This window comes from Colletotrichum fructicola, assembly GCF_000319635.2.
Source record: "Colletotrichum fructicola Nara gc5 chromosome Unknown KSG_Nara_v1_contig01, whole genome shotgun sequence".
Lineage (NCBI taxonomy): Eukaryota > Fungi > Ascomycota > Sordariomycetes > Glomerellales > Glomerellaceae > Colletotrichum > Colletotrichum fructicola.
The window spans coordinates 2,794,920-2,816,544 of NW_027094051.1; the positions used below are offsets into that span (position 1 = coordinate 2,794,920).

The 21,625-nt window shown below is 56.8% G+C and overlaps 6 protein-coding genes across 6 annotated transcripts; 2 read left to right on the forward strand and 4 right to left on the reverse strand.

Annotated features, from left to right (window-relative positions):
* Positions 1-1,534: 1,534 nt before the first annotated feature.
* Positions 1,535-3,810, reverse strand: ssr4 (SWI/SNF and RSC complexes subunit ssr4; the record flags this gene model as incomplete). Its single annotated transcript, XM_032020144.1, has 3 exons — positions 1,535-3,397; positions 3,450-3,713; positions 3,772-3,810. 3 exons carry the CDS (start codon positions 3,808-3,810, stop codon positions 1,535-1,537), a joined length of 2,166 nt encoding a protein of 721 aa, XP_031882737.1.
* A 779-nt stretch (positions 3,811-4,589) lies between these two features.
* On the reverse strand, positions 4,590-6,650 carry GND2 (6-phosphogluconate dehydrogenase, decarboxylating 2; the record flags this gene model as incomplete). Its single annotated transcript, XM_032020143.1, has 5 exons — positions 4,590-5,030; positions 5,086-5,520; positions 5,575-6,099; positions 6,248-6,287; positions 6,637-6,650. The coding sequence occupies 5 exons, from the start codon at positions 6,648-6,650 to the stop codon at positions 4,590-4,592; spliced, it is 1,455 nt and encodes a 484-aa protein (XP_031882738.1).
* A 2,632-nt stretch (positions 6,651-9,282) lies between these two features.
* On the forward strand, positions 9,283-11,056 carry CGGC5_v000804 (putative RNA-binding protein; the record flags this gene model as incomplete). The annotated part of the gene is made up of 4 exons (XM_032020141.2): positions 9,283-9,480; positions 9,567-9,571; positions 9,732-9,787; positions 9,909-11,056. The coding sequence occupies 4 exons, from the start codon at positions 9,283-9,285 to the stop codon at positions 11,054-11,056; spliced, it is 1,407 nt and encodes a 468-aa protein (XP_031882831.2).
* A 578-nt stretch (positions 11,057-11,634) lies between these two features.
* On the reverse strand, positions 11,635-13,714 carry CGGC5_v000805 (putative transporter; the record flags this gene model as incomplete). Its single annotated transcript, XM_032020140.1, has 3 exons — positions 11,635-12,473; positions 12,527-12,830; positions 12,896-13,714. The coding sequence occupies 3 exons, from the start codon at positions 13,712-13,714 to the stop codon at positions 11,635-11,637; spliced, it is 1,962 nt and encodes a 653-aa protein (XP_031882783.1).
* Positions 13,715-17,467: 3,753 nt separating this feature from the next.
* On the forward strand, positions 17,468-20,085 carry CGGC5_v000806 (Uncharacterized protein; the record flags this gene model as incomplete). The annotated part of the gene is made up of 8 exons (XM_066150720.1): positions 17,468-17,604; positions 17,853-17,954; positions 18,015-18,232; positions 18,289-18,796; positions 18,855-19,222; positions 19,273-19,296; positions 19,351-19,537; positions 19,575-20,085. The coding sequence occupies 8 exons, from the start codon at positions 17,468-17,470 to the stop codon at positions 20,083-20,085; spliced, it is 2,055 nt and encodes a 684-aa protein (XP_066009712.1).
* Positions 20,086-20,471: 386 nt separating this feature from the next.
* On the reverse strand, positions 20,472-21,326 carry TAF3 (Transcription initiation factor TFIID subunit 3; the record flags this gene model as incomplete). Its single annotated transcript, XM_032020138.1, has 2 exons — positions 20,472-20,743; positions 20,801-21,326. 2 exons carry the CDS (start codon positions 21,324-21,326, stop codon positions 20,472-20,474), a joined length of 798 nt encoding a protein of 265 aa, XP_031882784.1.
* Positions 21,327-21,625: the final 299 nt, after the last annotated feature.

Below are 21,625 nucleotides of genomic sequence, written 5' to 3' on the forward strand. Positions count from 1 at the left end.
AGCCCTTCGGAGCGGCGTATGAGGTCGCACGATAGATTGGCTGACGGGGCCGGGGCCTGGACGCAATGGGTGGCATTGAGAAACATTTCTCCCCGAAGGGTGGGCCCAGCCACTCGGGGGCACCCAACGCGGTGACGGAGGATTGCGAAACAACCATCCATCGCAATGGGGTGGGCACTGGTGCGGGAGGGGGATCTCGCAAGAGGCGAAGCCTGGTTTCGCGATCCCGGCCTCTTGCATCGCTTGGCTGTATTCAAGCTCGGCGCGTCGTCACTAGCCGCTTGGTAGTGTGTGAGCCGCATTGCGCGGCTTCATGGTTGAGGTCTCATAGACCGTAGAGTGAAGCCCGAGACAGGCAGAGACTTGGTTGCCCTTAGCTCTCAAGCTCTCGTCTTAAACTTGCAAACAAGCTTGAGTTGATTTGTGTCGTTAAGCATGTAAATGTATAAGCAGCGCAGTTTCGTCCAATCCTCGTTTGATGGCCCGGCGGGATGGATGAACGCCTTGGTGCGTTGAGGAGGTTGAATGAAAGTCGGGATGACAGGGGCCAGTGCAAAGCGGCGGCTGAGACGACGTCCTTGAGCTGATCAAACTCAAACCTCCCGCCCGGAACCAAGCCGCAGAGTGGATCCACGTTAGTGAAATCCCCGGAGCCCAGGCGATCTCACTAACAGCGCGCACTGACCAAGCCCCTGTCAACGCAAGCAAGTCGCTCTGGGGATGAACCGCCCTGTATCACCATTTTCTCCGTGTTTGATCTTGTTCTCGATGGTCACCTCGATGGCGCTGTTGGTCCCCAGCCATAGTCGCCCTTGGCGAAAATGATAGTCTAGACTCGGTCTTACGTAAAAGACGCTTGTGTGATTGAGACGTGAATAAGCATTTTGACACCCGTGCTAAAGCCATACGATAGATTAAAAGTCCAGGAGGGAAGTGGAACTTCATATACCTAAGGCTTCGGCCTCGATAAAGTTTAGGTAAAGAAATATGCTTGATCCATCATGGGTTGGCCATACCTTATGCCGCTGTTGTTCAGACGGAAAGATGTGTGTGGCGGTGGATCGACAGTCGTAAAGTAGCATCCTGGGAGCTCGCACCCCTGATCCATTGTGACTACCACTGTTTATCACTGTCGCTATTGACGCTGTCCTTGTCGATATCCTTCATGGCCATTGTTGTTATTTGGGAAGTATTCGGCAGATGGTATTCAACATAGAGCAATTGCGCCTCACCAGTCCATTAGATGGCCTCGCATACAGAAAACAGCGGCCTGAAAACGGACGCATCCGTGACATTCTCCAGTCGCCTACTTGATTGATACCATACAGACCCAAAGCCATCACCGCGAACCCAGCAGAGGCCAGCATGTTGTGGAATCCTCTCTCTGCCCAAGCAAAACATTGTCTTAAATTTACATCATAATCTATCACAGATACTTTTCTGCAAAAGCAGCTCCGAAACATTCTCTGATTTCCCTCAATATCGTATTGGGCTAGACAAGCCTAGGAAAGCATCACTGAAGGCAGACCGTCCCCTAAGCGCCTTCAGATTGGTTTCCAGGCGTATTCGTGTTGGAGATGCCGTGGAAAGCATCACCGAAAGCAGAGTCATCTATTTCCGCGTTCATGTCCAAGCCATCACCCAGCGATGCTCCATAAGTCGCCATTGCATCGCCGGCAGAATCGAGATCGCCGAGGGAGCTGAAGCCACCAGGGGTCTCTCCGGCAGGGGTACCGGCGGCAGAAGGAGCTTTGGGAGTCGGCTTCGGGGCCTCACTCTCAGTCGCATTGGCGTTGGCCGCGGCGGCAGGGTCCGGCGATGCACCCCCCTTAGGTACCATCACCCAGTCCCCGCTGCCAGTCCCTTGATCGGGCGCGGTGGGTGCATCCTTTGGAGGTTCTGTGTTGCCCATTGTGATGTCCTCCCCGCCAGATGGCGCAGATTGAGCCTCCGACTCTTCAGGAATCGTCGGGGGCACAGGCGCCGGTGACGGCGCGTTTGCGTTGGCCGGAGTGCCGGCGTTCGAGTTGAGCGCTGAAAGATGAGCCTGTGGTGTGGGGAAATTGTTGATAGGAGTAGATGTGGCAGAGAAGCCAGTGTGCATTTGATCAAGGAGACCTGCGGCAGTGCCGCCCATGTCAATGTCCGAGTCGCCGACCATAACGCCACTATGTTGAGAACCGGCCTGAGAGGGTCGCCGGGAGGCGGTACCGCTTGGCTCAGCGCCTATCGCAGGAGCTTGCGGAGAAGCCGCAGGCGGCGGAGCTGGTGTTGGCTCTTTCACGGGCTCAGGGGCCGGCTCCTGGAAGCCGCCATCCTGGATACGATGAACGTGGTGAAGGACCTCAATATGGCGGCCAAGGTTGGCTTCGACTTGCGCCACGATGTCATCCACCTTCTTGTTGTGCTTTTGAGACCATGTGCCAGAGTTGTCGTCCGCATCTGTGGAATGGCCCTCGAGACGCCAAATCTCCGGGCCCCGCTCCTGAATCGAGTTCTTGATCTCCTTCTCTGCATCCACGAACACAGAGCTGGCCTTGAGGCTAGCCAGGTTCTTTGCATGCTCTGCCTTCATCTTCTCCATTTCCGCTTTTGTCGTCTCGAGATGTTCTTGAACTCTCTTTCTGAACTCGTCTGCGAGACCAGGCTCCAACCGACCAACGTACGGCTTCTGAGGAACCTCAGTAAGTGCATTAGCACTCTGTGCCGTAAAGATGCCATCGGTCAAAGATGCGAGCTCGCCCTTAAGGCCAAGTCCGAGATCAGGCGGCGCGATCTGGGCAAGACCGTAAGGAGAAGAAACGATCTCTTCCATCCACTCGTGGTTCTGCTGGTACCGCGCAAAGGAAACGTCTCTGGGAGTGAGATGGTCGAAGAGGTCCTTCTCCAATTCCTCATCGTCATGCAGGGCTTCGGCGTGCGCCAAGGCTTGTTGCTGGGCTTGCGCCTGAGCCTGGGCCTGGGCTTGAGCCTGGGTTTGGCGGCCACGGCGACCAGAGGGGCCCGAGGGAGGGTAGGCCATCTGCTGAGGAACCCTCCGTGACGGGGCTGGAGGGTTGTACATCTGAGGTCGTCCTCCATTGCGGGGGAACTGGATACTTGGCCAGCTAGCACGGTCTGATAACATGAAGTCCTTGCGAGCAATCTGGCCGCACTTCTGCAGGTGGTTGCGGGTGGCCATGATGTGTTGAGTGTCTTGGGAGACGGGAATAAGGTTGACCGGCACGCGGTCAGGAGGGTCCGACGGCCCGTAGTGGACGATCCAGAGGCTGATATCGGGCTGCGGCGCGTTCATCACACCTGTCTGCGAAGGCACAAGACGGAATCTGCGGCGCGCATGCATGGCGACCGACTCGCCGGGGATGAAACCCGACTTGATGTAGTGGATCTCGAGAGACTATGTCCATTGTCAGTAATGGGACCAACGGCGTGACAAAGAGGTGGCATACCAATCCATTGCCGACGTCCTGTCTGTGGTATTGCTCAGGGCCCCAGATCATGCCATCGCTGGCGAAGTTGGTTCCAAGCCTTTTGAGTGGCTGCCATGTGAGATAAATCTGGCCATCGCGGGGTCTATCGAGGTAGGTCCAGAAGAACGGGGCCTTGTCTTTCGCGACTTGAGGGGCAGCCATAAGCCATTTCGTAACTTGGTTCAGATCGACACGTGCCTGGTCGGCATAATGGTTCGCGGAAATCAGGTGAGCATGGCTCAGCTGTTAAGGCGTTAGCGATGAGTTTACATCAAATGCAAATCGGGGCGGCGCTGCGTACAAGCTCCTGATCAATTCCGTCACTCGGATCCTGAGCCATGATGGGTCGCGGTCGCGGATTTTGGATGTGATGGTAACTGGCGGTCCTCGATGCGCGATTCTTATTGGCGCAAAGCAGTCAATCTTTCCATCAACTTGCGATATCGTTCGTAGGAAGAGAAGTGCGCCAAGTGACGTTGATTAATGGATGCGCGCGAGATGTGGGAAGGCTGGGGTTGATGGTTGAAATGGCTTGGAGGTCGGTTCGCGTCCCCAAATTTCTCGCGACGAGGCTGAGGTGCCTGAGGTGACCCCTGTCGCGCCAAAGCCAACCAGAAAGGTCTCCGTTTGGGGACCGTGCGCAGATAGCTTTCCTCAAGGTGCCTGTGCCTTAGTGAGAGTGCATCATGCCTTTCTCTCTTACGGATCAATAGGGACTTTCAGAAATACTGGATGTTCTCAATCTTTGCCTTGGAGGGAATGATTTTCAGCCTTCAACATGATTCTATTACAGGCCTCAATCAGAACGAAGCCCAGTCCAATGCAGTTTAGCTTGCTTTGAGCTAACATGTAGTCATTTTCAAGCTAGCTTCGAAAAAGCCCCGTCTTCACTTCCCGGCGTTCGATTGTCCATCTCAACTGGTGGTTTTCCGAGTTTCAAGCCAAGCAGTTGATGGTTCTCGCTGCACGGAATCGTCTCATGCACTTGTCACAGCTATGCAATATCAAGGTCAAATGGGAGGAATCATTTCATTTCATTTCGCCTGGCACCATTATACCAGGTATCATAATAGTTTGTGCCCTTTCCTTAGTCTACGCGTAACCCATCCAAAAATCCTTTTAAGCGTTGTAAGTAGAAGCAGAGACGTTGCCTCCGCGACCGGTCCAGTTAACGTGGTGGTACTCGCCAGCCTTGTACTTCTCGTTGGCCAACTCAGGCTTGACCAGGAAGGTGTGAGCACCGAAGTAGTCACGCTGTGCCTGGAGAAGGTTGGCAGGGAGGTCCTTGGTGCGGTAGCCGTCGAACCAAGACAGGGCGGTGGAGAAGGCAGGAGTCGGGATACCAAGGAGGGCAGCCTTGGCAACTACGTCTCTCCAGCCGGGCTGGGCCTTGTGGATAGCCTTGTTGAAGAAGTCGTCGAAGAGGAGGTTCTCGAGGTCGGGGTTGCTGCGGTAAGCGTTGGTGATGTCCTTGAGGAAGACGGAGCGGATAATGCAGCCACCACGCCACATGAGGGCAATGGAGGGCTTGTTGAGCTTCCAGCCATACTCCTTAGCGGCCTGCAAAAGGTTTGTTAGCATTTTATCGTGTAAGGTTGGAAAAGACGACACGTACCTCCTGCATCAGCATGAAGCCCTGAGCGTAGGAAACGATCTTGGAGGCGTACAGAGCCTGCTCGAGGTCGTCGATGAACTGCTCCTTGTTGCCCTCGAACTTGTTGTTGCGGCCAACGTACTGAAGGAGACCAGAGGCCTTGGTACGCTCCTCCTTGATGGCGGACAGGCAACGGGCAAGGACGGCCTCGGCGATAAGAGTGACGGGCATGCCAAGGTCAAGGGCGTTGACGGCAGTCCACTTGCCGGTACCCTTCTGGCCAGCCTGGTCGAGGATCTTCTCGACGAGAGGAGTGCCATCGTCGTCGTTGAAGTACATGATGTCGCGGGTAATCTCGATCAGGAAAGAATCCAGGACGCCCTTGTTCCACTTGGTGAAGACGTCACCAATCTCCTTGTTAGACAAGCCGAGACCGCGCTTCATGATGTCGTAGGCCTATGTGTTGTATTAGAAGTGTTGGTTGGGTAGATCAGCGTTTGGGACACATACCTCGCAGATGAGCTGCATGTCACCGTACTCAATACCGTTGTGGACCATCTTGACGTAGTGGCCGGCACCCTCGTCACCGACCCAGTCGCAGCAGGCCTCGCCGTCGCTCTTGGCGGCGATGCTCTGGAAGAGGTCCTTAAGATGGGGCCAGGCCTCCTCGTTACCACCGGGCATCAGGGAAGGGCCGTAGCGGGCACCCTCCTCACCACCGGAGACACCGGAGCCAACGAAGCGAATGCCCTTGGTCTCGCAGTACTTGGTGCGGCGGTTGGTATCGGGGAAGTGAGAGTTACCACCATCGATGATGATATCGCCCTTCTCAAGGAGGGGGAGGAGGTTCTCGATGTAGTCATCGACAGCCTTGCCAGCCTGGACGAGGAGCATCACACGGCGAGGGCTCTTCAACTGGCCCACAAACTCGCTGAGGCTGTGAGCGCCGACGATGGACTTGCCCTTGGCCTCGTTGGCCAGGAATCGGTCGACCTTGGACACGGTACGGTTGAAGGCGGCGATGGTGAAACCGTGCTATATCAAAGTCAGCAACTTCTGTATAACTTCAAAACGGCCGGGAAAGGCCAAATAAAGGGTGTCGAGACATCAGCGGCATTTAATATGATGTTATAGAGAGACAGTTAGCTTTTAATTCATCTGTAGAGGGTTGTGGTGTACAAACTTGACCCATGACGGCCAGGCCGATGAGGCCCATATCAGCGCTGCGATGTGGTTAGCTACTATTCACATCCGGACTTTGAGTATTCGGGCGCGAAGTAAAGCGGGGCGGGACCTCGGAGCTGGCACAACGCTTGCCACGATATTGGCAAGACGAGCGCTGGTTGTATGAGCATGAGGTGTTGTTGCGAGAGAAGCTGATAGCTCACGGCCAATATGCATTGGCACCTCCCGTGAACCCGTCCAACCTCCTCAACCTCACGACAATACACACAGCTGCGCGAATTGGCCAGCATCATGATGTCGTCGTGAGGCTTCGGAGGCCGGAAGCGGGGTGGTGGGGTAATTTGCTTTGGAGCGACGGGGGAGGGGAATGAAGCAGATGATACTTACACTGGTCCAGACATGATGGCGGTTGGTCGGTATGAAAATGTAGGGGTGTTTTGATGGAGGAGAGGTTCAAACGCGCGATTCCACGAAGACTGCGGGAGCGTCGAGTTATTTATCTCAAGGAGAATGTGTCAAGAGGACAAGAAGCTGGAGCTTTCGTCAACCCGGACGAAGTTTGTAGGGGGAGGGTCGACGGAGGGGTAGGAGGGGACAATGGGAGGGGGGTGGTTTGCATTGGGGCAGGGGCCCCCCCATGACAACCTGCACACTCCCACTCTTAGCTTCCAAGTACTCCCACGCAGTAGGAGGCACAGGGCGTACATGGTGCGGTACCTGGTGCTTCATCGCCGCCATCGCTGCTGTGGGAAACGCCCACGGCTGACTTTCGTCTTTTTGCGTGAGGGAAAGCCAAAGACTGGGCAGAAAAGCGGGACGCCGGTTGGAGCGATTGGCTTTGTTGACGGAGCTTACTCATGGGCAACATGTACTGGCCATGTATCTTTGGCATTTCCCACCAGCTCTTCCAGCGCTTCCGTCCACGCAATGAGGGAGATACAGAGACCAGAGACCGAGAGACAGAGAGGCAGAAAGAAGAGGGACGGCATCGTCACCACCAGCCAATGTGCTCCATCAAGGCCCCTTGTGCTGCCTCCTCCAATTGGGTGGTTTGTCATGGAGGGGCACTTATGACGATGTTCTTCTGCTACCTCATCTTTCTCGCTCTTGTCAGCAGCCCGGCTTCCCCGTTTGGCATCTTTGCCTAAACACATTTTGCAGCTTGCCTGTATGTATTGCCGTTTTGCAGGGAACACAGACCTGCAACACGATGATTGACAAACAAAACGAATAGCATCAAGCAGCATCATGTCCTCTGACTAGAGAGCGCCGTAAGCAGGTACCAACTTGGACCCGTCGCTTTGCTCATCAGCACGCTGCGACGCCGGTGTACACAGCTACCGCATTGTGGCCGTCAGCCGGCCCGCGCGGCGGATGGCGGCCCAGCAACGACCATCATGCCTGCTCCACGCCGGTGGTGTTTTAGTCAAGCAGAGGCGCGCCAGCCTTGACGAAAGACGGTCCTGACTCCTTGCAAAAAGGCGCTTCTGGATCCGTCCTGTTGTGGTCCGATTCGGCGATAGGCACCCTTTCCCATTGGCCGCCGCGAGTTTCTGCCTCACACTCTGCGTGTTCCAGGAAGAGACGAGGTGCGACTCCGGTATCCAAACCTGATGCGTCAGACCCTGACGTTTCGCAACCCACGGCCGCGGAGGAATCACTCTGCGCTCGGTCTAACTTCACGCGGGGGGCTCCTGCTAATCTGTCCCTGTCCACGTCCACGTCCACTACCCACGATACCTTATTTGCGCAAGGTTGGGTAACGCAAGAGAGACAGTGGGCTGGCGGCATATATTATCACCCTCCCAACGCAACGGAGCTCCGGTGCTCGCTCGCTCGTTCGCTTCGCCCGCTCTTGGACCGTTCATCGACAGTCAGGGGTGATACCGACGAAAGGCGAGCGCGAGAAACGAGAGACACGGTGCAGTCGAGCTATCACTCGAGCAGCCGCCCTGCACAAACCAGCATGTGCCTCATGCCCCGGACTGCACTTGAGGAAATTCCGTTTCTTCAGCATGGGAAAACACCCCCTCCCATGCTCCGGGCCGTTCCAGCATAGCAGAGCACAGCATGGCTTCCAGAAACTCCGGACATGAACCCTTGAAAGATGGGAGGAAGGGCGGCGTCGCGTCGCTGCCTTTGATCACAATGCGAGCTCTCGGCGTGATGCCGTCTGGCCGTTAGTCCTCGGAGGGAAGGCCGCAAAAAAAAACGCAGCCTTGCCAGTGACCACTCAAACCCAACCTCAACGCATCTGCTGTCTTGTCCTCGCTTGAAGAAGGCAGCGATGCCGCATCCGCGTCTGCATGCGCCTCGCAGCTGGCATCCCTGGCTGTTACTATCCCTGGAAAGACTCGCCAGCAGACAGCGGGACTCGCGCAGAATACGCGACAAATCACGATGCGCTTCAATGGTGTGTAGTCTCCAGGCAAAAGTCGGTCCCAACCAAACCGAAGCTGGCCGTAGCCAGAAAAGCCCGCTCCATTTTCCTCCAGTTGGACTACTTGGCCGGAGCAGCGAATTCAATCTATTGGGTTCGTTGGGGTGCCCCACGCGTTTTGCTTGCTCAGCCGGAGGGGGACAGAAAATATCGCACCTCCATCTCCCAAGGTACCTCAAGGTGTGGATGGAGGCGCAATCGACGGTAAATCCGTCCATGCTGATGCCACCACACTTCGGCCTCGGGCCTGGCTCAGTGGTGCTCACAAATCTGGGCCGTGACAAAGGAAACGAGGGGCAACCTTTAGGTGGGGGTTAAACACCTAACACCGTATCGCCGCCTTCGGGCCTTGGATCGGTCGCACTTGCACGGGTCGGAGACGTCGGTTGACAACTCCGCTGGAGCTCCGCTAGGAATCCACTCGCACTATTGATTGGCATGGACCTGACCGTGGCAGTCGCAGCGGCCTCAAACGGGCCCTCTCCGGACGCCATGATGTCAATTCCCCATGTAAGGAGGGACGTGGAAGAGACACAGAATAATTGCATTAACAATTATCCGCCATGTCCGTCTGATATTTCTCGACGGATAAAATGCGTCTGATGCAGGAACGGGTGGTAAGGAACTCGGGCGGCCGAGGAACCCAGCCGAGCGGAACGATACCACATGGGAGAAATGGCTCAAGACGGAAATTCCGTCCGCTTGTTTTCCGCTTGATTCTGGCGACCTGCTGGGCCTTGGCGGATGGAACTGCACGGAGTGACCTCGGTATTTGCTGGCGATTGAATTATGTAAGCCCGTGATCGACGGCAGTTGCGGACCCACCATCCGAAGAGGGGCGTAGAAAGCACCGACCGGCTCCGCTGACATGTTCCAGCCACAGTGATACACGTGACCTTGGAAAGCTTGTTCTCAGCCACACATTCCAAGGCTTTCGCCGAGGCTGCGACGCCAACATCGTCACATCCTGCCCGTACATCACCAACAACACCCGAATCCTTTGCCATTTGCGACAACACCAGACGCCACACGTCGGCTGCAGCAAAGACACAAAGCTTAAGGGAAATCTCTTTGAGCAGGAAATACCCAGGCTCAGAGGTACGTTCACCACACACAAACAACACCGCGCAAAGTCTTGTTCTTTGCGAAGGAGCCCAAACCAAAAAAAATCCTCCACATTATCCGCAGTCATTCATCATGGCCTACCCGCCCCCTCCAGGTATCTCCAGCGGCGCCTCCAGCAACCCATCCCACCCGTCCCTGCCCGCGCGGCCTCCCCCCTCAAAGTCGTCCGGCGGCTTCAAGTCCGCCTTCAAGCCCGCCTTCGGAGCGGCGTCCACCGCGCCACCCTCCTCCTACTCGAGCGCACCGAGCTACGCCAGCACACCCGCAGCCAGCAATTATGGCCCCTCATACCCGTCCTACCCCCAACAACATGCCTCGCCCTCCGTAGGCGCCGGGCCCTACCAGGCACCGCCCTCGTACCACCACTACCCGCAAGCCGGCGGCGCCCCCGGCGGCTACGGCCAGACGAGCAGCTACACCGCTCCCCCCTCGACCGCGTCCTACTCCGCCGCGCCGCAGATCCGCAACCCGTTCCCCGTCCCCGGCGCCGCCCCCGCCGCGGGCGGAGCAGGCGCCTCCGACTACGACCCGGACATGGCGATGCAAATAGCCCAGTGGCAGAGCGCCTACACCTCCAAAGACGCCTCGGCATCCGCCTCCGCCACCGCCTCCGGCGCAGCAGGCCGCGGCACCCCCAACGTCCTCGGCGGCACCGGCCCCAACGCCACCGACATCCCCAACCCGGCAGCCGCCGCCGCGGCCGCCAACGCGCCCCCGGAGCGCAAGAAGACGGTCGTCCGCGAGGGCGGCGGCAAGAAGTGGTCCGACGACACCCTCGCCGAGTGGGACCCGAGCCACCTGCGCCTCTTTGTCGGCAACCTCGCCGGCGAGGTGACGGACGACTCGCTGCTCAAGGCCTTTTCGCGCTGGAAATCCGTGCAGAAGTCGCGCGTCATCCGCGACAAGCGCACCGCCAAGTCCAAGGGCTACGGCTTCGTCTCCTTCAACGACGCCGACGACTTCTTCCAGGCCGCCAAGGAGATGAACGGAAAGTACATCCAGAGCCACCCCGTCGTCGTCCGCAAGGCCAACACCGAGATCAAAATCACGAATGTCAAGGAGAAGGACCACCACAACCACCGCAACAAGAAGAACAAGAAGCACTCTGGCCACGGCGGCGGCGGTGGTGGGAATAAGCACGAGGGCGGCGGCGGGTATGAACCCCACCTCGGCCCGGTACATCACCACGGCGTCACGAAGCCCGGCCAGAAGACCAAGAACGGCCTCAAGCTCCTCGGTTAAGGTTCTTCGTTGGCCTAGTTGCACGCTTGCTTCGCGGTGGCTCCTATGACGCCCAGGCAGTCGCATCCCCTACATGATTTTGAGCATTGGAAAGCGGCGTTTGGAGTTGGAGGCAGAAAGCATACCCATGTAATAAACCGTACAATGCATTACAAAACATAGAAACGAATTCACTCATGAAAACTTTTTTGGTCATGACATATTCTTGATTCTCTGCGTGTCTAACCTCTTGGCCATTACACTAATGATGGGGGACTCAAACCCGGCAGTCTGACATGTTCCCCCTTGATTTGCTTCCCGTCTTCCGTCTACTGTCGCCAGTAGGGTATATCCATCTCAATATGCAAGCTTCTCATCCTCTGTGGCCCTCTTGAAACCCTTGGGTCTCAAAAGCCACGACCCGTTTTAGACTCTTTCAAAGATCTCGGTACAGGTTGTCTCTGCCCGGATAAGTCTGCAAAAACAAACTCCTTGCCTTCCCTGTCTGCCAACCGGCCAGATATGCTTGCTTCCAAATGTACAGTTTTGTTTTGTTTTCATGACCCAAAATACGATAAAAGAGATAGAAAGCCACGCGTCTAATTGTCGCGGTGGGCCTGAGCCGTCCTCGACTCCTGCGCCGTGTGGCTCGGGTTCGGCATGATGTCGCCATCCGCCGTCACGAGGTTGTCCTCGTAGTCGGTGCTGTTGCGCAGCAGACCCGTCTCCTCACCGCCATCGTCGTTATCGCTGCCGCTGGAGCCAGAAGACTCGGCAGCCTCCATGTGGCCGCGCTGGACTTCCTTCTGGGCGTCCTCGCGCATCTTCACGATCTTGATGTAGTTGTACGCCACAATGGCGCCAATGGTGGTGATGAGACCGACAAAGTTGACGGGGGTCAGGCGGTCGTGGAACACAATGGCTGAGGCGGAGATGGTGACGACCTCTTTAAAGATGCCCGCAATCGAAAGGGTGACGACGGAGGTACGCTGCAGCAGAGCGAACTCGGAGGCAGTCATCAGGAACGCGATGCAGCCGGGGAACAGCAGGAACAGAGGGGTCATGAGGAGACCCCATTCCTCCACGAGCACCTCGAGACCCTTGATGAGAGCGGGGAAGCCCTCGAGAGGGATGGCGATGACGATCAGGGTAAGGAACATGACCGGCGCCAAGAAGAAGATGCTAGAAAAGGGATTCGAAGTCGCAGGGTTACGTAGAAGCAGAATTTGGGTCAAACCCCAGCGGAAACCGGAGAAGAAGGCCGCGGAGATGACGAGGATAAAGCCGGCCAGGTTGAACTCGACCTCTCCGGAGACCATGAGCACCACACCGGCCGTCATGGTCGCAATAATGGCAACGAGACGCCACGTCGGCTTCTCGAGTCTGAACAAAAAGGCGAAAATCAAGACGAAGGCTAGGGAAGATGATTTACACATGGCTGGACTTGGTTAGCAATTCAATATCGAATATCGGCCAGGATCAAGGACGTACTGTAGAACGTAAGAGTAATAAACTTGAGGGAAGTGTTTCCGAGGCCAATATCGAGGCCCGTCGCGGCACCGCATGGGCCAATTCGCGTCAGATAGAACATCTTCGTCATCAGCGGCCGTTCTGGCTCGGACTCGTGCCGTGAACGACCCAGGTCGGAGTGGCGCTGCGCATTCGACGGGCGCAGGGAGGGGATCAAAAACAATATCAAAGAGGCGAGGGCGAATTGTACCAGCATGTGGCATGCAGTCGTAAACATGGGGAAGGAAAAGTTGAGGTGGTCCTTGTCGAACATCCATTTGTTGTACTAGGGGAATCGATTGTCAGCTCGAGGTGACGCTGACGGTCTGGAAGGGGGATATTGTTGCTTACCAGTGAGATGCTGAGAGAAAACAGGTACCACAGCAGGATTAACACGATATTGATCATTGACCTCCTGATGACATTTTGGTCTGCTTCCTTCTTCTCTTCGGCTGTGACGCCTCCCCCTGGCGCTATTCTCTGGTCTAACCTCCTGTTGTTCCGCTTCTTGTGCTTCTTTCTCCTCTTGTCCTTCTTCGTCAAGCCGGTCTCCTCATCGTCGTGGAGGTCCTCATCGGAAAAGCTATCGTTGTCGATGTCTTTCGAGGCAGACGGCAATGAGCCCATGTCCTCTTCCGAGATCTTGGGCTCTTCGAGCAGGTTTCCGCTGTGGCCTCGTGAAGGGGTTCGGTGGTGGTTGCTGGAGCCGGCGCTCTGCATAAGACTGCTCCTGCGCCGGCGATGGCCGGTCTCTTTCAACGGCTCCATCTCTATGTCGTTGCTGTCGTCGGCGACAGGGGCGACGGGCGAGTGTTGCTGACGGGAAGGAGACGGGTTAAGTGAAGATGAGTAGGAGGAGCCCAGGCGCGGAGAAGCGTGGGCAGGATCGGCGTGTTGGTCTCGTGGCCGGGGGTCATCCGCGGAAGAGTCGCTGGTCGCGTGTCCAGGTGAAGGAGACTTGGGTGGTGGGAGGAGCAAGGGCGACGGGCTCAGGAGACGACGGTTCTGGTGGTGGAGATGTGTGTCCGTATCGTGGGATGACGAGTTGGCGTCGTCGTCGAGGTCAATGGGGTCGGGAGAAGATGATATGGCACTGGGAGCAGAAGAGCGACTGGGGTCGGGAGGCAGCACATGCACTAGGGATGAGGAATCTGAGGAGGAGGTGGACATGATTAAATCTGGTTTCCACCGGGCGGTTCACGGCTGGGGCTGGAGGATAGGTCCCGGTGCAGGTGCATTTGCCATTCGGCAAGGTAGGTAAAGCGTGAGGTAAGGTACGGTACGGTAAGGCATGCGGTACGGTACTTCGTACAACGAACAAGCCAACGAACGGGGTGTGTGAATGAAATGGATTGGATGGGTCGGGGGGGTCTGGGTCTGGGTCTAGTTCTGGAGACTGGTCTGGCTGGATCTGGGACTAGTTTGCTTGGTCTTTTGGGTTCGGGGTCGGGACGAGGAGCTGGGCGCGGTCATTTGCAGCTCTGGCTGGTTGAGGAGGAGCTGGGCTTGCTGCCGCTCGGTGCTTGGATTTTTGCTATGGTCTGCTGTGCTAACTGCTTAGTAGAAGGGGGGGAGGCAGGAAGTGGCAGACAGACTTCCACCGTCGCGAGACACTGGAGAGGCGCGGAGATGGTCACGGCAGTGCGGATCATTTCTGGACCCCCAGTGTCGCGCCCACACCAGCCGATGAGTGTGAGGTGGGCGGCCACCAAGGAGTGTGGGCTGGGCTGGCACGCTGGGGAGGGGTTTTTTCAGCGTGCCTCTGCCCTGTAGGCAAGCGCACTGTACGCTATGCAGGCTTACCGCCAGTTACCGGCCAATCACAGGCAGTCGTCGCGGTGTCTCGCTGATGAGATGTGGGCCCAATCTTGGCGCGCCTCACGGTGGAGACGGCTCGTGGATTTGCTGCTGCAGGACTGGAGCGGTCAGGGTCGCCTGCTCAGGGATTCCTTCCCCTCGGCTCCCTGTGACATGCCAGCTCACAGTGATGAGCACCACTGATTGCCCTTTGTTCCAAGAGAGAGAGGCGAACCCCATGAGAAATGCAACCAGCATAATGCACCGGACCCCGACTGGACTGGCAACACCTGTGCTGCGGTGCGATCAGGTACCGTTCGCCGTTGCTTACCTTACCTACCTGCGTTCCGCGGGCCTTCCGGGTCCTCCTGGCAAACTGGAAGTGGTCCATAGTGTCGACAACTTGTTCTCCCCCGCTGTTAGTGCATCTTGCATCCATCCGCATCCCACCTCGGGAGCTGAGGATCATGGGCCATCGTGGAACTTGGAAGCCCAGAGAGAAGGAAATACTGGGTCGTTCTTGTCTGGCTTGTTGGTCATGGACACATTGCTACCTGACCGCAACGTAACGGCAACAAACCAACGCATTGCCCGCAATATCACAACAACACGCCGTCTGCTTTGAGTCATCAATCTGGGCCCCGTTCGACGGCTCATCGTCCCCGCCGTGTGCCAATGGCCGACTGCCTGACTGATTTTCACAATTCATTCAACGACCTACCTTATTTCCCCTGAGTTCTGGCCTGACCTGACTCCTGAGCCTGCTCTCCTGAGGCTGGGTAATGGTATCCGTACCTGAAAGGGGATTTAAGATTGCCTGACTTTATGGTGCCTTTAGGCGAGGTGAGCTACAGCATGCCAACCTAAAAAGACTAAGGCACACTTCAACAGCTAGCTCCCCTAATCCTATTTCTCCCATGCCTTTTCGACGCATGACACCGGGAGGCGGGCAGGCTGGCAACCGGCAGGGAAGCGTCGTCCGAAGAATTGCAGAAAAGTGTCCTCCCGAGTTTCACACGCCTTTACTCGATTTAAGCTTGGTCCAGCCGTCTCTCACGCTCAGAGTCACAGGTAGGTTCTTCAGTTGGCTGGCTGGCTGGGCCACACCGCAGCCGCATCCGAGTGAACCAGACCGCAACACCAAGACCAACACCACACACACATGCTTCTACCGCAGCAGTGGGAGGTGTCCTTGCAGTCGGTTAAGGTTCACGTAGCCATGTGGTCGCTCGTGCAAGTAGAAAGTGCTCGGGTGACCAGACCCCACTCGCACTCGCACACACCACTGCTACCATGCATCCAGCACCGTCCTGCTCGCCGTGCGGTGTCTACCTCGCCTGTCCGTCCATCGTCTTCCCTCCTCGGACCAATCTGCCGCCCAGAAATCAAGACTTGCCTACCGAGCCGGTTTCTCGGACAGTGCCGCGACCCGCTGCTCCCGAGGAGCATCCGAAATGTCAAGTCGAACTTGTCGACATGTTTGGCAAAAGTTTAAAATCAATAATTCCAAGTTCATATTGAATTGTCCTGCTGATTAACAAACGATCTGCACACACTCTAAACAACCGTTGCATTGTCGTTGTTTCTGGAGCCCCGTTTCTTCCGAGACTTCCAAGCACAATAACAGGCTTTTGCTATCAGCCATCCAACAGATCTTGCCTCGGGTCGTTTCGTTTGCTTTTCGAATAGACGAAGTTGTTTCTCAGCTTGGCCGTGTTGTCCCGCCTTTTCACATGGAGGTCTAGACCGAGCCACAATCCTATGCCTACTTACACAGACCCCGGGGGGGGGGGCTGGAAAACGCTCGAGTCCGGGAGGCTTGAAATCGGGGCATCTATCGATTGACAGTTTTTTTTTTCTTTCTGCATGGACCGCGACGGACGAGCCCGGCCAGCCTCCCCCGCAATATCGTTCACTAGCAATACACGCCTTCTCAGTCTTGGAAGCTGGTTGGGAATGCACATGTCTCACACACTAACCCGCCTCTCCCAGAAATATCCCCGAAGCTGGTTCACCTGAACACTTGCCCGAGTGAGACAGGAGCTTCCTTCAATGCGGTCACCCGCCACACGCCGTTTCTCTCCCGCCTCTTCCTCCCTTCCCGCCGTGGCACTCTAGGAGCTTGGGGCAGCTCGCGTAGCGGGAAAAGGGATGAGAGAGAGAGTGAGAGAGCCGTCATGATGTCAGCCACCGTCATTCAGCCCTAAACCGAGTGCGTAGCGGGGCTGTCATTTGGATTCCTGCGCCCCCTCCCCGATCGATCTTACGACTCAGGTGAGCCAGGACGAAGTGGATATTCCGGAGAGGAGCTCTTTTCCAAAAGATCCACGCCGAGGGAAGAAGAAAGCAGAAACCCGAACGTCGGGCGAGAGGGTGACAGAACGGGTGCTGGATGTTGGCCCGCCCTCGGTGCGAGTTTACAGGATCGACTTAGCTCGCGCAGGGTAGCTGATGTGCCTGACCCAGCTCGGCTTGCAGATCTGACGGCTCTCCCGTCGATAGAGCGCTCCCGCCAAGTGGATATGCGGCAGCTTCTCGACGCGTCCAAGGCCAAGTCGACGGCGTCATCGGTCTGCCTCGACATGACCATCAGTCTCTGTCGGTTTCTATTGTCTAGCAAAGTCAATCAGCTCGAACCATTTGACAGCATCGATGGATCTCGCAGCTATTGGCTATTGGATGCGTATCACAATATGCAGCTCGACGCAAGCGCCGTCCGTTCGTTCTCTGTGGGAATCAGGAATTTCGTCTTAGTGGACGTTTTCCCTTCGACTAGTTAGACACCGTCTCGACAAAGCTCAGCGGTAAGATCGGTCTCTTTGGCGCGCCTCGCAGCAGCCACCGAAGCTGCAGGACCGCAAGCTTCCCGTGTTTCCCGTGTTCAGCATTCGGCCGGGGTTTACCCTTCTCCCTTGACCGAGGCTTGACTTCACACCTTACCACGACTTCATGTCATTCGTAGATGAGAGACATTAACCGTGCAGCCTCACCAACACGTAGTGTGTCTGTCAAGCCCTGTCTTGACCATTGCTTTTTCCGCGACAACAATCAAGTTTCTAGAAATCCATCTTTGAAGAAAAACACAGACAGTACTGAGTCTTCCCGCCGCTCCGGCAAACCGACGTCATGGCTCAGCAGTGTTCGAAGAGACATGCCGCCGGCAGCTATGCCGGATACCTACCTATCGAGGACTATGGAATGATCGGCAACATGCACACATGCGCACTTGTTGGCATGAATGGTTCGGTTGATTACATGTGTTGGTGAGAACGCATTTCTCTTTGGACTCCTGATGCTTGGCGTTCACTTACACGAATTGTTTAAATCGCTTGCTACGCTCAACATCACTTGATGGCGCCAAAATGGTTCATCGAAACGCCTGATTGGCCAACACACATGGAAACTCAAGTGAGCAAACATAGTCAACGTGCTCTTTTCCGGGAACTTCGAGTCTTGCTCTTCGTGATACATCCCATTGGCTCTAAATCGAGAAGCCTGACTTATGCTTTAGGCCGGACTTTGACTCCCCTACCGTCTTCTGTCGTCTCCTCGACAAGGACAAAGGAGGCTTCTTCAGTATCTGCCCTCCCGCATCCAAGCATTGCACGACAAAGTAAGATAGACGCCCGTCTCGGGGCCACACCACAAGATGTGACGCTAACCACACTCAAAGACAGCAGTATCTCCCATCCTCCAACATCCTGCAGACGAGGTACATCCACGATGACGGCGTCGTCGACCTCGTAGACTTCTTCCCCCGCCCAAAGACGGCCACCGTCCTGGCCAAGAGCAACCGGCAGAGCGCCTTTCGCGAGACTACCAAGATCCAGGAGGAGCTCAAGAAATGGCTCGTCCGCCGCGTCGAGTGCATCCGCGGTTGTCTGGAGATGGGTTCGTGTTCACATCCACATCCCTCACAGACTCATTTGGACTCACAAACATTACAGATATTGAGCTCTTCCCCGCCTTCCAATACGCCACTGAGCCCCACGTCACCACAATCGTACAACAGACTCACACGCACGGCAACCCCAGCAAGGCCGTGACCTTTCACAGCGAGCACTACAAGCTCCAGCTCGACGTCACGGTTGACGCCGAGTCCGACGACGCCGCCGCACCGTCCGTCACCTTCGCCAAGGAAAAGCGCGACGGCATGCTCGGCGAGGGCGTGGTCGCGCACATCACGATCGAGGAGGGCCAGGCCATCTCGCTCGTGCTGCGCAACGACATCCCGGACCACGTCACGGAGGACATCACCACGGCGGTGCTCGACGGCCAGCAGCACGACACGCAGTCGTTCTGGTACAACTGGATCTCCAAGAGCAGGTACAAGGGCCGTTGGAGGGAGGTGGTTAACCGGAGCCTGATGCTGCTCAAGTTGATGACCTACGAGCCGACGGGGGCCATCATCGCCGCTCCGACGTTTTCGATCCCCGAGGACATTGGAGGTCTTCGGTAAGTCTTGTGCTATCTCATGACGGAGGAAACCTTCACTAAACCAGCGAACACGCAGCAACTGGGACTACCGCTTCTGCTGGGTCCGCGACTCCAGCTTCACAATCTACATCCTCCTCCGCCTGGGCTTCTCGGCCGAGGCGGACGCGTACATGGACTTCATCAGCGAGCGCTTCATCAAGTCGCGCGGCCCGGGCGGCGAGCTGCCCATCATGTTCACCATCCGCGGCGAGACCGAGATCCCGGAGGTCGAGCTCTCTCACCTCGAGGGATACCGGGGCAGCAGGCCCGTCCGCATCGGGAACGGCGCCGCCTTCCACCAGCAGTTCGACATCTACGGCGAGCTCATGGACGCCATATACCTGTACAACAAGTACGGGAAGCCAATCAGCTGGGATCAGTGGTGCTCCGTGAGGGAGATGTTGGGTAAGGACCTCCTGAAATGGCATAGACGACAGTGAGCTAACACGCGGCAGACTTTGTTCTCACAGTCACAGACAGTAAGACCTTCTTCTGATGAAATTGTCTATCGCAGTTTCCTGACTTTATTCCAGAACCCGACATGTCCATCTGGGAAGTCCGCAACAACAAGCAAAACTTCACCTACTCCAAGGTGATGCTCTGGGTCGCCTTCGACCGCGGCCTCCGCCTCGCGGACAAGCGCAACTTCCCCTGCCCCAACCGCAGCAAGTGGCTCGAGGCCCGGGACAACCTCATGGAGGAGATCATGGACAAAGGCATGTCGGCCCTTCGCTGACACATGTTTCCCCCATCTCAGCATCAATCTCACTAACACGACGATCCCAGGCTACAACAAGGAGATGAAATCCTTCGTCCAAAGCTACGAGAACAACACAATGATCGACTCCTCCATCCTCATCGCCCCGCTGGTCTTCTTCATCGCCCCCAACGACCCGCGCTTCCTCAACACAATGGACCGCATCCTCCTGCCGCCGGAGAAGGGCGGCCTGACCAGCACCGGCCTCGTCTACCGCTACGACACGGAGCTCTCGGAAGACGGCGTCGGCGGGCGCGAGGGCGCCTTCAGCATGTGCACCTTCTGGCTCGTCGAGGCCATGACCCGCGCCTCCGTCTACGAGCCAAAGTACCTCGTCCGCGCCGTCAACCTCTTCGAGAACATGCTCAGCTTCTCCAACCACCTGAGCATGTTCTCCGAGGAGATCGCCCGCAGCGGCGAGCAGCTCGGCAACACGCCCCAGGCCTTCAGTCACCTGGCCCTCATCAGCGCCGCCTTCAACCTCGACCGTGTCACCGAGTTTATGCGGTAGAAGGACTGAGCTGTCGCCCGTAGCAGGAGAAGATTGATTAGTAACACAACAGATATAGATTGACATTGTTCATGTTCAATACAGCTTCGTGAAATGTTGATGGATTAGCATAGCTGGACACCTGTGCGAGTTCCAGCTAGGCCGGGAATAAATGTATGATACCGCCCCCCTGAGCCGCCGATATCTCTCTCATGCCATCTGCCCCAAAGACAATGCTTTTGTAGTGTAAACGTCTCCCCTCCTGTCCAAAAAAATCACGACTCCCCGGTAAAACGCCGCGCTATGCCCTTTGGTAATCACTTCGTCACCGTCTTCCTCAACCTGACACCTCCTCGTTGCCGTCGAGCGTCACGTGCCTTCGATCTAGTAATTCGCGTGTCCGTCTCCTATGACAAATCCATGCTGTCCCGATCGTCGCCCAGCCTGTCGCCCACAGAACTCAGCCCGGAGCTCGGCGGCCTCGACTCCTCCTTGATGTTCGGTGATGTCGCCGACAGAGCGCTCGCCGGCGAGGGTCCGCGCATCTTGGCCCGCCACGTGTGGATGCTGGGTAGGTCGCCGCCCTCGACTTGCACCTCGCCCACGTCGTTACCCTTGCCGATGATTGTGCCGTGGTACTTTGAGTCTTCGCCGGTCTTGCTGTGCTTCTTCTTCAGGACTGTGCGTCATCGTTAGTCTCCTCATCTTCAGTCAAACAGACCGGGGGGTCACAAACCATTCAGGTAATCCCCGAGCTCAAGCTCCCCGTCGCCCACTGCCGCCTCGCGGATGGCCTTGTTCCTCGGTCCAGAAAACCACCTGATAAACTCCTCCACGCCGCGGATATCCTCCACCACCACCTCCCTCTCGCGCTCTCTCTCCACGACCGTCCCCGCATTCGCCATCGCGACGTCGTCGCCGTTCTCTGCAGGCGCACCCGCGACGCCGTTCGCCTCCATGACGTCGTCGAGGATCTCTCCCAGTATCGCGCCCCGTCCCTCGGCGCTCACATCGTCCGGTGGCACGGCGCCCAGCTCCTGCAGCGCCATGCGCACGTCCACGATCCCCGGCGCATCGCCTTCCTGGTTGTTATCTGACGCGTGCCGCGCTGTCGCCTGGCACAGGGCCAGCATGTACCGCGCTGCCAGCTCCGTCACGGCGTCGAGGACGACCGGACGCGCCGCGTGGTAGCCTGTCGCGCGGAGGATCTGGAGAACCGCGGGGCGGAGGAGGGCGTGGAAGAGTAATGGTGGGGGCGTCATTTTGGGTATGTGTATGTGTATTTGATTGTGTTATGTTCGATGAACACCGGTTTTGCGTGTGGAAATAGGTTATTGCCGGTCGGTTTCCGCGTAGTCGAGAAGAATGAGCGTGGTTCAAGAGGAAATCGCGGGTGCTGTGGCAGGGCAAGAAGGTGCGATTCCGTCCGTCACCATCGATTCTGGAGCTGTGTTGGAGAGCTTCGCATGATGCTTTGGTACGTGTTTTCGGGTCGCCGCAGTGTTTCAACGGATTCGCCGTCGCGTTCGATCCGTCGTCTCGCGATAGTCGTCAGTAATCG